The 17,977-nt window shown below is 32.7% G+C and overlaps 2 protein-coding genes across 2 annotated transcripts; both read right to left on the reverse strand.

The window, feature by feature from the left end:
• Positions 1-4,646: 4,646 nt before the first annotated feature.
• LOC131030254 (cyclin-U2-1) lies at positions 4,647-5,833 on the reverse strand. Its single transcript, XM_057960982.1, has 2 exons — positions 5,318-5,833; positions 4,647-5,220 (listed from the first exon to the last, which is right to left on the reverse strand). Exons 1-2 carry the CDS (start codon positions 5,731-5,733, stop codon positions 4,926-4,928), a joined length of 711 nt encoding a protein of 236 aa, XP_057816965.1. The 5' UTR covers positions 5,734-5,833; the 3' UTR covers positions 4,647-4,925.
• An 8,598-nt stretch (positions 5,834-14,431) lies between these two features.
• LOC131030238 (cyclin-U2-1-like) lies at positions 14,432-15,463 on the reverse strand. The gene is made up of 2 exons (XM_057960963.1): positions 14,998-15,463; positions 14,432-14,898 (listed from the first exon to the last, which is right to left on the reverse strand). Exons 1-2 carry the CDS (start codon positions 15,414-15,416, stop codon positions 14,604-14,606), a joined length of 714 nt encoding a protein of 237 aa, XP_057816946.1. The 5' UTR covers positions 15,417-15,463; the 3' UTR covers positions 14,432-14,603.
• Positions 15,464-17,977: the final 2,514 nt, after the last annotated feature.

Here is a 17,977-nt window from a genome sequence, read left to right on the forward strand (position 1 = left end):
CTCTCAATATTGGGGTGTGTTTAACAATTGGTATTAGAGTTGAGTTCATCTTGAAGAAGCTTAAGCAATTGAGTAAGGTTCGGGATGGCTCAAGATGGATCTTGCAAGATACCCAAGTTTGATGGTGTGAACTACACATTTTGGAAGCTAAGGATGGAATCATATTTAAACTCTATGGGTTTGGAATCTAGACTTATATTATAAATGGTTATACTGCTCCTTCTACACCTCCAACTACTCTTAATGAGAACTAAAGAAAAAACTAAGCTCAACTACAACTACATTGCATGAGAACAATGGAAAAGAAAGGAATGCAATCGTAAGTGGTTTGGCAGATATGGAACTTTTGAAGGTGATGCACTGCAAGTTTGCTAAAGATGTTTGGGAGAATCTTAGTAGCATCTATGTGGGAGATCACAAAGTAAGACACATGATGTGAAATTTTAAATAAAAATTTGAGAATCTAAGAATGTTAAAAGAGGAAAACATTGACAGCTATATATACTAGGCAACAAAAGTTGTAAATGAAATAAAAGGTATTGGTGGAAAATTGGATGTAGATGAAGTAGTTAAAAAGGTACTTAGATCTCTTTCCAAATCTTATAGTTCAAAAGTATTTGCTATTGAGGAATGCAATGATTTGGAAAAATATACTATGGGTAAACTATATGGTGCTCTCATTGCTTTTGAGATAAGTTTGAATTAGATAACCCTAAGGAAGAATTTACATTCAAAGCTAGCAAGAAAGTGGAAGATGATGCTGATCAAGATGTTGATCTTGATGTTGAAGAAGTAAACTTTGTGAGAAGATTGAATAAAGCCACCAACAAATACAAAGGTAAGTTAACCTTCAAATGTTTCAATTGTAGAAGAATTAGTGATTATGCATCTAAATGTACTTTCAAAGAAGATAACAATAGAAGAGGAGATGACATAAACAAAAGAGAAGATAGAAGAGATAAGCCTACAAGAAGTTTTTATTCCAAAGAAAGTAGTCACTCATTTGAAGGTGAGTATTGTGATGATATTCAAATGATGAAACAATCTTTATGGCTATGAAAGTTGACAATGTTGAAATATGTATGGAGTTTGGTTCCCTACCTACTGATGAAAATAGTGAAAGATCATTAATTGTGTGGACAACTCTTCATGCAAAAGAAGAACCAAATGTTTGGGTGATTGATAGTGGGTGTTGCAATCACATATGACCAGTGATTAAAGTAATTTCATTAGCCTTAATCAGTGGAATGGTGGATCAGTTAAGTTTGGTGGTGAAGAGGCAACTCAAATCTATGGAAAGGGCACTATCACAATTGATAGAAAACACAAAATAGAAGATTTTCTTTATGTCAAGGGAATGAAACATAATCTGCTAAGTGTTAGTTAGATGTGTAGCAAAGGATACCATCTTGCTTTCATGACAAAGGATGTGAAATCAGGAAAGCAGACACTAAAAGTCTGGTAGTAGAAAGAACAAGGACAAGAAGCAATGTTTATCATCTAATAAGACATATTAACAACACAACATTTATCTCTAAAATATCATCTAAAATATCAAATCACAACTTATAGCTTCAAGAAATGAAGTATCTCAATTTATGGTTTTGATGTTTCTCCCTTCTTTCCCATTAACACTTATTTTTTGCATATTGATCAAAACACTAGATATATTAAAAATATGTGCATAGTCACCTGACATCATCAATAATCACACATTTCACTGTTCTCATTATGATCATATTCATAATTTAATTGATACAAATTAATTTAAGTTTTATCAATTAAATTTATCAAAATAAAATAAAATCATAAACATTGAGTTTAACTTTTACTTAATCTAACTAATATATCTTCAACAATTTTCTTATTATCCAGAATACTATCTAATAGATATTAAAAAAAGAACTATTCGGCCATCCATACCTGAATTTCACCTGTAGTTCAGTTAGCATTGCCTTCACTCACATTAGCATATAATCGACTAACTTGAACTACTTTGAAAACTCTTTAGGATCTCAATTCCACTCAGAGATAGTGTTCTCATAAAAAACATAAAAGACGGTAATAAATTCATTAAATTAAGGTTTGACAAAAGAATTGAAAAACTAACATTCTTATGATCAAGTTTACTAGTTTAAAAAGCTAAATCGATTGACCTTTGACAATATCTCCTTCAAAAGATGTTGATAGCCATAATAAAGACAAAATATAAAGTTAGTCTGGTAATTTCTCTTATACCATTTTAGAAAACAATGCCAACTAATGTTTAGCTTGGCTATTTCAGAAGACTTTTAGAAAAGACAAAATCAACGTAGCTGTTTACAAATAATTTCGTCAAATCTTTGTCCGATTCTGTCTTGCCTTTTTCAATGTATTCCTCATGTTGGAAGTGGATTAACTCTCGAGGGGGGGGGGAATTAGAGTGATAGATTTTTTTTCTGACTAAACAAGAGTGCACAAAAGAACCCCATCTTAAAAAAATTTGTGAGAAGTATATGGAAAGAGGGCATAAGACACTGCTGAAGATGCACAAATAAAGGTCATAAACAACTCATATTAAAAGTATTGTGGCATTGTTCCATTAGATTGTGAACATACTGATTTGAGCTTTGAACAGAAACAACAGTTCAGCCTTGCATGAATGAACACAGTAACATACATACAATGAACAAATATAGACAGACTCAAAGTATCAGAGCATCACTTTTGCATGATTAGAATAAATAACATAAACAATCATCACATAACACATATTTCCTGAGTGAAAAAGCCCTAATGGGGTATAAAAAATTGCTCGAACCTGTATCCTTTATTCCAAAACAATCATCAACTGATTAAAATGGTGGAGTTCAACTCAACACCTTAAACCAATCCTTTTAACAATAGCACAGTGTGAATTTGTAATCAAGAATGGTCCTACAACTGCATTATGTTTGCAGTCCTAATGCCATACTTGAATACAAATAAATGATATTTCTCAATGAATCTAACACAAGACCACTGAATTTACAGTGTCACTGAAAAATGCCTCTATTAGAAACAATATTCTCTGTTTTTCAAAACAACAGTATAGATTTTCAATCTTTTTCAATTCTATTCAGAATGATCAAAACCCTTGTTAACTACCTTCATTTCGCACTATATTTTTCAGTTTATCATAAAAAACTTTACACTTTACGTATCATTAACTGTCAACCCGAAAAGAAACAATAAACTCTGTTTTATATCATCTTCGATCTAGGGTTTCAGTAGTTAGGAGTCTCTCTTTCTATTACAACTGAACACCCTTTTTATTAAAAAAAATGAACATTTGAAAAGAGTAAAAAGATCAATTAACATCGAGATATTTCTTTCTCATCTTTTCAAAATCATCAGAAAAGAGTAAAGCCAATCTGAAATGTTACTAAAACTTTTTCCTTTTGTCGTTAAACCAAACATCAAGGAAGGGCAATGGCATTACCTCTATCATGATGGTTGAAACACAAAACCCATAAAACACTGTTTTACCTCCGCTTTCAGCTCACTGCCAGTCTACTTAACAACTGAGCGTCCAGAGTAGATAATCATCTTAGGAGCCCAACAATATCAATAATGTTTTCATGATCCTGTAAATGTAGAACTATCATGGCAGCTAGGATTCGAAGAACCCTTCAAAGAATACATATTTTACATCTCTTTTTTTTCTCTCATTCGAAAGACCCCATTCTCTCAAAACACATAATGCTTTCAAGTCCGCACCAAAAGAATTCATTTAATGACATGTCACCGCACTAACATCACGTGTCTCACTAATTATAAAGTTGTTGATAGTGCGAGCTCTGTTGTTACCGAAAAAGATGCCATATAAAATGTCATGACAATCGTCTTCAAAAACATATAGTAAGTCTCACAAAATAGACATTTGCTTTATTGACAATACAAAAGCACATGAGATAATAACACATGCAAGTGGTATGACCATATGCTTCAAAGCAAGAAAGAATACGTATAACCAATGATGACTTAATTAAGTCACTGCCACTTTATGTCTCACAGTGTGATGGCAAAATGTAAGAACTGAGACAATCATGCCATGGTGAAGAAATCATGCTAAATGAATGCAAAAGAATAGAAGCAACATATTAGCCAAAACCGAAGTGAACTATATACGTCATGCATCTGCAAGTGTAAAAGTCACCATGAGCCTGTGATATCCAAAAGTACCAAAGCATCAGTATCTCAAGAAGATCACATCTAAAAGGAAGCACTGCACCAAGGCAGAAAAGAAAACTGAATCATGCTGAATCATAAAGAAAGTAAGCTGAGCCATGACAACACTGTCACATGTCACCTGAACATATCAACCCATCCAAACTGATAATGCCAATGATGAACCAAACTGATAAGCCAAGTTGTGACATCAAGGACAAATGACAAAAGAAGGGCAAAACCTCAAACAAAAGACAATTGCCGGTTATCGAAAACTGCAATAAGTTTACAATTGTAGAAAATGGCAAGGTTATGGACCACTTTGTACCACACACGGATTGTTGTATTCTCTACCTGTTAAGTTAAATTGTTTTCAAGAAATCAAAATTGAACGATGCTGACAACCAGAGCAAATTACCGTGATGAAGAACAACCAAAAGTATGATTAAATATCCGTGATAGCTCATTAGGAAAAGGCAAATTGAGCATTGTTGTTACAGATTACTTTTTATCTCTCTTGACTACTTTACATATAGACTACTATTTACATGGCCGATTGCTTCAGTCCTGGGTGAAAATTATGGATACCCAGATCTAAGTTATTAAATGGGGATTCAAAGCAGAAATATAGCTCTTTTTCATATGTAATTTACATATTTACAATTACTGGCCTCCTCCATTGGACTTGCCTGCTCTTTATGGCTTCACCCAAGGTTTTGATCAGTGCATACGACTGTTTAAACTCTTCTATTCTTTATATGACTATACGATGATAAGCCATAGATACCCATCTGGGATTTAGGGTTCGGCATGGAAGTTTCATCCTTTGCACAAGATAAACGAAGGCTCCTCTCTATTTGGAATCCTCCACCCATTGCAACTTCCCTCTCCAGATGACAGCAATAGCTTTCGAAAACATTTACTGTTACTTGCAATTTGAAGCCAAGAAGAAAAAGAAACTCCATCTCTAATCTATTCATTTCTTCTGTGCTGAACCCTCCAACTGTGGCATAGTACGAGTTCTTGTAGTTACTGTACATAAGCAGTGGCAGAAACATCATTAGTAAATAACCTAAAAAGCAAACAAAATATTTAAGCTCTTCCAGTATAAAGCGGGGAAAAGACTTACATATCTTCGACGAACTTGGAGGCGACCATGACAGTAACAATGATAAGTCTATGGACATTCTGAGACGATATTTTGAATTGTGGATGGAATTGAACAAGACGGTCGATGTAAGCATATGCCACCACAAATACCGAAGGACTGCAGCGAATGTATCTGAAAATCCTCTCCAAATAAAGTTGTATGCTTATGTCTGGCACCTCCACTCCATTGAACACCTCGTACTTAGCTGGGCTGAAAGTGAGGCTGTTTGACACCGCCAATCTATCATTCCTCACCACAACTCTCTCCAAAAGCGATGATAAAACAGAGAGCATGCAGGGAGTTGAGGGCGGCCATGATTGTTGTGCACTGTCAAAGGAATAGAGATCGGACCGAATTCTTTTTGGAGAGATAGGCTGCCTTCCAATAGAATCCATAGTCACAGAAGACCCTTAACAACCTCAAAAATTGCAACGACCAACAGTGTGGGTTTGTGTTGAGCTTTGAATTGGAACTGAATGTGCACTAAGTGACCCAATGAAAACTTAAGGAAGGATGCTTTAGTTTTATAGAATGTCGTAAGATATATGTTAAATCCATTGGAAACCTCACAGGAAGTTGCGTTCGTTCTCTTAGCTGTCCAGCTTGTCTGCCACTGCCAACACGTTTGTACATTACTGATGGCTTGCTTTGTTGGAGATTCTTTCTTGTGGGCATGAATGAGAGGCAAAGAAAAACAGCAAGTGTTTTTTAAATTAGTAATCATCATTGTTAAATGCAGGGAATATTGTGTTAAAACATCTAATCTTCCTGTCGCTGAATAGCGATCAATCTACGATGGACAGGTACGCACTCACGGAAAGTATATTAAAAAACGAGCAGACGAACAAATTTTTAGAGAAAATCAATTCGACCGCCGCTGAATGGGAGCCACCCTCTTCTTTCCGACATTGTCAATGCACTCCCTTAGTGAGTTGTTGATTTTTCATTGTTTGTTTTATTTGTGCAGATGACCCACAAATTGGGTCTAAATTTAATGGTCCACTAATTCTTTGTGCGGTGTTATCCATTCGGACGAGTAAGCATAGCCTTTTATAGTCTACTATGCTTGTCATATGTGTATGGGTCTATAGATGGATTAGAGCTTACTTCTTGCGGAAGGTATCTAACTGTACTACAAACGAGGCATACATACCTTACCCCCTTTGGAATTTGAACTTGTGACATCTCTTTCAAAAGCACAAGTTTTCTACTACTAGACCAATAATATTGTAGTATATTGAAAATTTCATTTTTCAAAATTCTTTTTCGATTTTTTATGATAGAAATATTAAATTATATGATGATCAAATTTAGATTTTATTTATAAATTAAAAATTAATTATCATATATATGAAAAGATTAATATTTTTATCTAATTAAATTGATAATAATGATGGATTGAAAATTGTTTTGAAGTAAAAATTTGTATAATTCTCTTGAATTTTGTAATGGTTGAATTTTTAATAACTTTTGAAAATGTATGAGAAACTTAAAGGGAAACTTAAAGGGAAATTTACCTTAGTACTTGTTAGATCCTTTAATGATCCTCCTCAGAAAATGATCTTCCTCTTTGTTTGATTTATTATTGGATCTATCACTTGCCTCAATCTCATGATTCCTCATCTTATTTGATGCTTTGAAGGTTGCCTCTCACATAGATGATTTCTCCTTTTTGGTTCTCATTTCATATGCTCTAAGGATCCCGTGCAATGAGTATCCATTGTCAATTAATCTAGATCCTTCATCTCTTCAATAGTGAAATTTTTTGTACCAAATCTCAAAAGGAGAGACCTTAACACCTTTGGCATAATCACATGCAATCTTCAATCTTTTCACCAAGTCCTTTTATGGTGTTGTCAATTTCATAAATGTGAAGCAAATACATTGTCATACTTTCATTGTCCTTCATTTTCAAACTCTTGAATTGAATTCTCTATTTTTGGAGATTACCTTTCTTCACCTTTTTGTCTCCTTCGTTTTCTTTATTTATCTTAGATTTACTTCATTGAGTTACAATGCATTACTCTAACAAAATTTGATTTCTAATAATCCACAGAAAATTGCATTTGTAGCTTTTGTATTATTTTCCTTAGTGCTCCTTCATAGATATTCTAGCTTGATCTACTAGTGGAGAAGTCATAGTAACATAACCATCCACAATTGATTGCCAAATATCAAAGCCAAGAACCACTAATTAAGAGCACATCTTTATGCTCCAAAAGGCATAGTTTGTTCCATTGAGCAATGGAGTCCTCTTTGAGGAGAATCTTTCTTGACAACAGACTATGTATACTCTTGAGATCTACCTTTTGACAATTAGACTATACTTGAAGAAACCTATGAATCAATATAAAATAATCTTTTACTTTCGAAACTAATAATCACAATAATATCAATCACACAATACGAACAATTAAGAACACAGAAGGAATTAAATCGACTAATGTTAAAGGGGATGATCTCTTTAAAAGATTTTGAGAGCCCTTTAAAACAAGAAAATAATACAGATTGTTTGGCAATTTCTCTTACAAAACGAAGCCAGCTGATGTTTAGCTCAGCTCTTTTAGGAAGACTTTGAGAAAAGACAAAATCAGCGTGGCTGTTTACAGATGGTTTCGTGATGTCTTTGTTAGATTATATCTTCCCTTTCTCAAACAAAAGACAATTGCCGTTTATCGAGGGTGACGTGCAATAAGTTTACAATTGTAGAAAATGGCATGGTTATGGACCACTTTCTACTACAGAAGGATCGTTGTATTCTCCAAACACAACTCATACCAACTGTAAAACTAATTTTTGATCAAGAAATTAAAATTGAACGATGCTCACAACTTGATCAAATTATCACCATGAAAAACAACCAAAAAGCGTGTTAAAAATCTGTAAAACTAATTTTTGATCAAGAAATTAAAATTGAACGATGCTCACAACTTGATCAAATTATCACCATGAAAAACAACCAAAAAGCGTGTTAAAAATCTGTGATAGCTCTTTAAGAAAAGGCAGACGAAGATCCAGTTTACAAAATTTTCGAGAAAGTCAATTCGACCGCCGCTGAAAGGGACCCATGCTCTTCTTTTGGACATAGTCATCTTGGAATGCACTCCCTTAGTGAGTTGATGATTTTTCATTGCTTATTTTATTTGTGCATATGACCCACAAACTGGGCTTTATTTTAATGGTCCACTAATTCTTTTAGTAGTGTTATCCATTCGGAGTCAGGCTTGAACAAAGCATACTTTATTTTTGAAAGAGTTTACACAAGAATAATCTTGTAGTATATTGGAAATTTCATTTTTAAAATTTCTTTTTATAGAAATGTTAAAATATGATTATAAAATTTAGATTTTATTTATAAACTATTATTTGCATCAAAAGAAGGTGTAATTGTTACATTAATTGAAAGATATATTTTGGATAATATATTTGAGGGTAGGAGAGAATCCGAAGAAATACAAACTCTCTTTGTTAGGAATAATTATTTATAATATAAGTGAATTGATTTTGAAATGTGAGGAAAAGTTAATATGAACAAATGCAACTTAATTTAAATTGGCAAGTTCTATAAAATGGTTTTGTAAAATAAAATGTTCTTACAATGTATGCATACGATTAACTTAGGAGTTTGATTACATTGAGTGCATTTGTCGCTAGTTGTTGAGGTATCTTCAATACAACTGTTGCAATTCAAAAAACATACAAAATTTTGTATTATTAACTTCAATGATATTTACCAAAATATTATCTTTGTTATTGGCATTTAGTTGTTTTCAAAGAAAGACAGATTTTTGGCTTTCTAATGAAGAATCCAAGTTCATTTGGCATAGGCTTCCCTTGTAACCATTTTTTGAAAGAAAGTAAAGAAAATTATTCTAAAATATTAAAACTTTTGCAAGCGAATAAGAGGATCACCTAATGCAAATACCTTGTTTGTAACTTTATCTCCAAATCCTATCTTTCCTATTCTCTCTTTTGCATGCAAAATCTTTGTCAGACATAATTGTGAGGAGTGTTGGTGATAAAATTTCATTTCCACGTGTCAAATGAACCACAATATATTGAAAGGGATTGACAGTGAGAATTCCAAGCCTTAGATTCAACCACTTAAGAAACAATAACAGAAAAGGCCCGAATTGTTAGTCAAAGGATTCATTTGGAGTAACTGAATCCTAAGCTCGCTTGAGCAATCTTGTTGAATATATCTTAATTAGTTTGAGATGAGTCCAAAACTTGTAAAGTTGATGGTTTCTTTCAATGTGTGAAAGAGTTTCATGTTGTTATTGGATCTATGTTGGGATGCCAGTTTGTCATTCATTGTATATTTGAATTTTAAAATACAAAATGTTCATACTTTAACTCCAAATACACTCTCAAACTTCTCAGTTGGTGCTCTTATACTTAAATTACTAATGCAAGTTAATTAATATGCAACATTAGCCAACACAAAATGTAAGATTAAATTATCAAGTAACTAGTCAACTACTTCAAGCTATACAATTCAATTTACACTATGGAAACATATCTATCAGTTACATGCTGAAACTTGAGAGCCTTCCCTGGTCAAATCATCTTCATATAGTGACCATTGTCACATATATTACAAAAGATACCAAAATAAATAAGAAACTCTCTTATTGTGGCTTACTTCCTATCAAGACACACCTTCCCAACTTTGTCTAGTTAAAGTATCCAAAAATTAATTGTACCAAAAATGATAACAAGTTATCCTGATCTCAAGGATTATATGCCTCAAGTTGGTTGACAACTTTATCATCATAATATTCGTATTCGCCTAGTTTGGGAAAAGTTACATTGTACATTTCAAATACTTTTTTCTACTATTTAGACACAAATTTTTCCATGGGTCATGCTCTTGACATTGAAATTCTTTTAATACTAGGGATTCTATGACAACTTATTTTAAGAAACACTTAGTAACTTCCAATGGAAAGCACTCTTCTACTTCTAATGCATGGGAAGAAAGTGGACATACAAATCATTTGCAGTAGGTAACCTTTTCCATGCTATTCTAGGCAAGCAAGGCTATGAGAGTGAATATAAGATGGATGCGACTTTTGTTTATAAATAAAGTTATTGTTCAACATGAGATACTTTTTACATAGTTTTAATTAGACAAAATCCCAAATTGTGTCCTAGTCATGCTATTGTTTACTATTTGAATAAATGAAAATAAAGCTAAAATGAATAATGTTGCATTAGACAATTCAAATGGAAAGCTAGTAATTGATATTAATATTTATAGTAGACTATATGTTTTATTGATGTCACAAATAACTAAAACATACTTCATCAATGGTGCAAATTTCTTTTAACAAGTGTAGATCAAGCTTTGTAGCATGTTGATTTATAGAGTATAGAGTCATTAATTATGCCCATATTGGTTTCTCACATACAATTAAAAGTACTTGAATAAATAAAATATAGATGAGAGGATCAAATACAAAAATCTAAATTATTTGAGAAAACATTTTGAAGTGCATTTACTCAACATGCAAATAATTCTAACCTAGAAGCTCGTTACAATAAATGATTCTTTTACAAATGTATGAGAACATGCATGAATTTTGGATGAATGTTTAGGATGATGGGTGAATAATCTATGTTCAATGATTAACTACAAGTGTAATGGTTGATTAATTGATGAGGATGTATATAACACTTGAACTATATTTGAGATCATAGTTGATTAGGTGGATTTCACTTAAGATAGGTTAAGTTCTCAAGAAATGTAATTTTGAAGAAATCCAAATCTCTAGATCGAGGTGATGCTGCCACTCTCTCTTCTCATACCATGTAATATTTTTATCCTTTTATTTCACTATGGTCATAAAAATATTGTTTGTTGTTTTGCTTGCATCTACAAAAAGTTTCCTTATACTTTCTTTTCTAATTTCATAACTTTCAACATGAAATATGAGAGTGCATCCTTAGTCCCACATTTGACTTACACTTAAAATATCATGCTTCATCCCTTCAACATATAATAATTTTTTTTATTTCTTATTTTTCCATCAAGGCTAAGAGTACCTTTTCTTATTATGGATCTCACTATAGAATTATCCAAAAAATAAATTGTCCCTCCATTCACTTCATTCAAAGTGAAGATTTTTTTCTTGTCTATAGTCATGTGGCTTGAGAAACCACTATCAATCTACCATTGATTTTCTTCATTTTGAGCATAAAATGTTGCTTGCACAAGACTGGACTACTCTATTTTCCTTTCTTTCTTCTACTTATTTTTCCATACTTTTATATTTTTCTCCTTTTGTTTGGCCATGGAATCCTCTTTCTTGTTCTATTTGGGTTGTTCTACAAAACAACTTCTACAAAAGCATGTTGTATGTCGAAAAGTGTTGTGTAGTTATATCATATTATGTTATAATCCATTAAAGAAAATGAGTAGTAGTTCCTACTTGAAAACCCATAAGGACTTTTATTCCTATTCCACCCAAAATTTCTTGTACATGTCCTACAATCTATTACTTTATGAGAAAATTGATTGCACAAAAACCCATAACCAAAGAAAGAATATTGAAACCTAGTCATGTGCACTTGCCTTGGAGGAAAGGTCTTCCTACTTTTGTCCTTGTTATCTTTTGATGGAGTGCTTGATTTTTATGATACATGAATCTCTTTCTTCTTACTACTTTCATTTTTAATAAGTCTTTTGAGAAAATTTGAATAAATTTTTGGTTCTTCCCATTTGCCTTCTTTGATGGCTCTTTGGGATCTTAATCTTAATTAGTAGTCTTTTTATTTTTTCATAACTAAGACTTGTCTTAATGAGTGGTGACTTATTTCCATTGATGATATCATATAATATCTTAGTACTCCTCAAACTTGAGAATTTTGTTTAACATAGTGGTTATTTTTTCTAGTTCCTTCCTCAAGTAAACAATTTTAGATTCTAACCTCTCACAATTTTCTTCCTTTTTTTCAATTGGATTCTTAGCTACTCTTTAATAATTTTTTATTATTCAATTTAAATTTTCAAATCAATGATCATCTTTTCAGATTCTTCAAGACTTTGTGAATTTTTTTCTATAGATTTACTATCCTCTTGAAGCTATTATTTTTATTTCAAATCCTTCTTCTTAAGTTTGTTAATTTCACTAAGGGCACAAATGAGTTCTTCTTCCAAATCTACTTGCCCATCTATTTTATTATTCTCTTCCCTTTCTAACTTCTTGTCTTCTTCTTCTTCATCTCTACTTTCCAATATATCACCTTTCTTTCCATTGCTTTGAATAGAATCTCTTCTCTATTGCTAGTGGAGAAATTCTCTTTAGATGAACTATTGTCGTCTTTTTAATAGAAGAATTTCTTGTGTTTGTGAAAGCTCTTATTTTTTTCATTTTTAACCTTTGTAGTCCAATTTATTATTATCTAATAAATTATTATCCTTCATCATCACTTGTTTTATTTTTATATTGTAATTTAGCAAAAAATTGTTATACCTTTTCACAATTAAAACATTTAAAGGGAAACTTACTTAATACTTGTCAGATCCTTTATTGATCCAACTCACAAAATGAGAATCCTCTTTGTTCGATTCATTATTGGATCTATCACTTGCCTCAAGCTCCTTATTCTTCATCTTATTTAATGCTTTGAAGGTTGCCTCTCACATAGATAATTTCTCCTTTTTAGTTCTCATTTCATATACTATGAGGATCTCGTGCAATGGGTGTTCATTTTCAATTAATCTAGATCCTTCATCTCTTCAATAATGGAAAATTTTGTATCGAATCTCAAAGGGAGAGACCTTAATACTTTTGGCATAATCACAAAATCTTTCATCTTTCCACCAAGTTCTCTCATGGTGTTGTCAATTTCATGTTTGCAAAGAAAATACATTGTCATACTTTCTTTGTCCTTCATTTTCAAACTCTTGAATTGTATTCTACATTTTTGAAGATTAAGTGTCTTCACCTTTTTGTCTCCTTCGTAGATATTATTTATTTATCTTAGATTTCCTTCCTTGAGTTACAATGCATTACTCAAACAAACTTTCATTTCTAATAGTACACAAAAAATTGCATTTATAGCTTTTGCATTATTTTCATTAGCCCTGTTTCTAGCTTGATCTGCTAGTGGAGAAGTTGGAGTAACATAACCATCCACAACTGATTACCAAATATCAAAGCCAAGAGCCGTTAATTAAGTGCACATCCTTATGCTCCAAAAGACATAGTTTGTTCCATTGAACAATAGAATCCTTTTTGAGGAGAACCCTTTTTGACAAACCATGTGTACTCTTGACATCTACCTTTTGGCTGTGAGACTATACTTGAAGAAACCTACTCTGATATCAATTGAAGTGCACATGAGATGAATCAATATAATCTATAATCTTTTACTTTCCAAACTAACAATCACAATAATATCAATCGTACAATACAAACAATTAAGAACACAGTAAAAATTAAATCGATTAATGTTGAAGGATATCTCTTTAAAGGATTTTGAGAGCCCTTTAAAACAACAAAATAATAAAGATTGTTTGGCATTTTCTCTTATAAAACGAAGCCAGCTGATGCTTAGCTCAGTTCTTTTAGGAAGACTTTCAAAAAAGACAAAATCAGCCTGGGTGTTTACAGATGGTTTCGTGATATCTTTGTTAGATTATGTCTCGCCTTTTTAATCGTATTCTTGCAACAAAAGACAATTGCCGCTTATCGAGAATGACGTGCAATAAGTTTACAATTGTAGAAAATGGCATGGTTATGGACCACTTTCTACTACACACGGATTCTTGTATTCTTCAACTGTGAAATAAATTTGTGATTAGGAAATTATAATTGAACGATACTGACAACTTGAGCAAATTATCCCCACGAAGAACAAGTAATATGTGTAATAAGATCCGTGATAGTTCTTTAGGAAATCTGACTGGACTACATTGTCCACTAAAAAGACAGTAGATAAGTGTTTACATTGTCATTGTTTCTCTCTTGAGTGAAACTTATGGATTCCTAAATCTGTCATTAAATGGGGGGATTTTAAACAGAAATGTAGCTTCTTTTCATAAGTATTTACATATTTACAATTGCTTCATTAGACTTGCCTGTTCTTTGCGGCTTCAACCAAACAGGCTGCCCATGGCATTTCAAAAGTTTTGATGATCTGCACCTTATAAGCAAAAAGGTTTACTCACACGCTTAAGATGCGCATACAAATGAATACATTCGCCTCATCATTGATTTTGCTTCGAGTAAAATCGATAATACAATTCATCGACTGCTTAAACTCTTCTGTTTCTGTTATGACTGGAGGGCGATAAGCCATAGACAGCCATCCCGAATTTAGAATTTGGCCCACAAGTTTCATCTTTTGCACAAGATAAACGAAGGCTTCTCTCGATTTGGAATCCTCCACCCATTGCAACTTCCCTCTCGAGATGACAACAATAGCTTTCGAAAACATTTACTGTTACTTGCAATTTGAAGCCAAGAAGAAAAAGAAAATCCATCTCTAATCTATTTATTTCTTCTTTGCTGAACCCTCCTACTTTGGCATAGTACGAGTTCTTGTAGTTACTGTACATTTGAGCATTGTCATCAATATCATTACTGAATAACCTAAACAACGAACAACATATTTAGATTCTTCCAATATAAAGCTAGGAAAAGACTTACATTTCTTCGACGAACTTGGAGGCGACCATGACAGTGACAATGATGAGTCTATGCACATTCTGAGAGCTAATCTTGAATTGTGGATGGAATTGAATTAGACGGTCAATATATGCATATGCCACCACAAACACCGAAGGACTGCAGTGAATGTATCTGAAAATCCTCTCCAAGTAATGTTGTATGCTCATGTCTGGCACCTCCACTCCATTGAACACCTCGTATTTAGGTGGGCTGAAAGTGAAGCTATTTGACACAGTAAATATATCATTCCTCCCCACAACTCTCTCCAAAAGCGATGATAAAACAGAGAGCACGCAGGGAGTTGAGGGCGGCCATGATTGTTCTGCACTGTCAAAGGAGTAGAGATCGGACCGAATTCTTGTTGGAGAGATGAGTTGGGTCATTCCAATAGAATCCATAGTCACAGAAGGCCCTTTCCAAACTCAAAAATTGCAACGCCCAACAGTGTGGGTTTGTGTTGAGCTTTGATTTAGAATTGAATCTACACTAAGTGACCCAATGAAAAATGAACGAACAATGTTTTACATTTTATAGAATGTTAGAACAAATATGTTAAATCCACTAGAAACGTCAAAGAAGTTGCATTGATCTCTTTTCGCTGGACAGCTTGTCTACCACTTAAGATGTTCGTACATCACAGATGGCTCGCTTTGTGTGAGATTGTTTCTTGTCGGCTTGAATGAGAGGCAAAGGAGAACAACAAGTTTTTTAAATTTAGCAATCATGAGTAAACTATGAATGTTAATTGCAGGGAATATTGTTCCCATCTTATCTCCTGCGATCAATCTAAGAGGGAATGGTACGCACTCACGACAAGTATATAAAAAAATGAGCAGACGAATCTCCATTTTATAATTTTTTTGTGAAATTCAATTCGACAGACGGTGAAAGGGACCCACCCTCTTCTTTCCGACATTGTCAGAATGCACTCGTTTCAGAGTTTCCTTATTTTTTTTATTTGTGCAATGACCCATAAACGAGGCATAAATTTAGTGGTCAACCCTACCTTCAAGTAATTTTTGTATTAGTGTTATCCATTCGAAGTCGTGCTTGAACTAGTAAACAGAAGAATACTCTTGTAGGAAGGAAATTGTAAATTTCATTTAAAATTTTTTCATATGGTAGAAATGTTAAAATATAGTTATATGATTACTTGCATATCAATGAGGTGCAATGATTACATCGATAGTGAGATATACTTGGTAATATATCAAATGATAAGTAAAAACTTGTAGAAATGTAAACTGCTTTTCTTAAGACTAAATATTTATAGGAAAAGTCAATTGATAACAAAATGTGAGAAAAACTGAATATGAGCAAATGAAACTTAATTTAAACAGATATGTTATGCTTGGTTTTACAACATAATTCTTTTTAAAATGCAAGAAGATAGCTAACTTAAAAGGTTGTTTGGATTGAGTACACTTGTCGTTGGTTAATGATATATTGTAACCAAATGTAACATAATTTTAAGCTGCATGTTGTGAAAAATGTTTTTATAATATAGAACTATTTTGTGACACATATTGCAAATCATTAACTCGAGAGATTGGTCATGTATAATATATTTATTGGTGGTTGACGAAGAGGTTATGTGATATATGCCATTTGTCTGCAAGACCAATAAAACAAAAGTAATGAAATGGTTAGATGTGTAGATTAGGTGTCAAATTTTGGAAGAAAAATTGTAGCTTGAGTAAATGGCTAAAATGCATAATTATGTAAGAGGAAAATTAGACAAATATTAAGCAATAATTTTTATTTTTGAAGTTTGAGTTGTATAATGATTTCTAAGTATTTAATTTATAGTATTACTATTATTAGAAAATGTTTTTGCCAATGTAAAAACACAATTACCTTAAGAAGTTGATTATATTGAATTTATGGTCAACTACTTAGATGTCTTCTTTATTGTTGATTGGAGTGTAGTTGATGTCATTGATTGATATGTATGCTTGAGTCCTGATATTGCCTTGTAGTTAATTTTGCCATGGCCTAGAGTAGATTTTTATCAAAGAGAAATTTGTATTAGTTGAATTGATGGTTTGTGAATAATTGGGAGAGATGTGAGGGAGAAAGGACTAAGATTTGTCTACCTTCATGTTTTAGAGACATAATTTTTGTAATCAAGCTTCCTCTTTTTTTCCTTATAATTGTGTATGGATTATTTTGCATTTTGGAGTACTTCTCAAAGGAGAACATTGGCTGAATGGGAAGGTCATTTAACGAATTCAATCTAGATACGACTATAAATGTTAGTCATTATTTTTCTATTTTTCCAATGTCGATTGTTACTAATGGTGGCATTAGGCCTTGGGATTTGTGTATGGTAATAGCTCATGCCGTTGTGAGCAATATCTACCTTTGGTTGCCTAGCAATATAGGTATTATCAACTTATACTTTTTGAGTCATCTTTGTTCCATGGTGGCCTACTGTAATTACCGATCCTTGCTACAACATACATTTAAACATTTGCAATTTGGAATCGAGGTTTTAAACGATTTTAACAACATCATCAAGAGCTCCATTTGCAAGTCCTACTTATGTCCATATGTTGGTTGTGAGCATGATGCATTGGCCTATACAAAGTAGTACTTTCTTTTTGAGTCATTCATCATTAGCTAAATTATCTACTCTGGTCCTAGTGCTTGTTGTGATACTTATTGCAATTGGATGGTTCAACAATTTTAACATTCTTCTTTTGTGTAGTCTAGCTAAATCATTGGTAGAAAACATGTGCATTGAGTTGTTGAATTATTCTTTCTAGATTGATGTGAGTTGCTTGTCTGTGTGTTTCATTAAAAGCTTCCAATTTTCTTGTGTTGCTTCTTCATTCTATATATTTTATAATATTTGATGAAATTATGTTTGTGAGGGAGTCTCACCTTGTTGATGAAATACTATTTGTAAGGTGACAATGATCGTAAATTAGTTTCACAATATTGCGTTTGAGTATGA

This window comes from Cryptomeria japonica, chromosome 6 (genome assembly GCF_030272615.1).
Source record: "Cryptomeria japonica chromosome 6, Sugi_1.0, whole genome shotgun sequence".
NCBI lineage: Eukaryota > Viridiplantae > Streptophyta > Pinopsida > Cupressales > Cupressaceae > Cryptomeria > Cryptomeria japonica.

Bases quoted from the DNA above. Each gene is read 5' to 3' on its own strand.
- LOC131030254 (XM_057960982.1), bottom strand. From the start codon at position 5,733: ATGGATTCTATTGGAAGGCAGCCTATCTCTCCAAAAAGAATTCGGTCC. The intron at 5,221-5,317 runs GTAAGTCTTTTC...GCTTATGTACAG, and splicing joins TCCAAGTTCGTCGAAGATAT to TAACTACAAGAACTCGTACT.
- LOC131030238 (XM_057960963.1), bottom strand. From the start codon at position 15,416: ATGGATTCTATTGGAATGACCCAACTCATCTCTCCAACAAGAATTCGG. The intron at 14,899-14,997 runs GTAAGTCTTTTC...TCAAATGTACAG, and splicing joins TCCAAGTTCGTCGAAGAAAT to TAACTACAAGAACTCGTACT.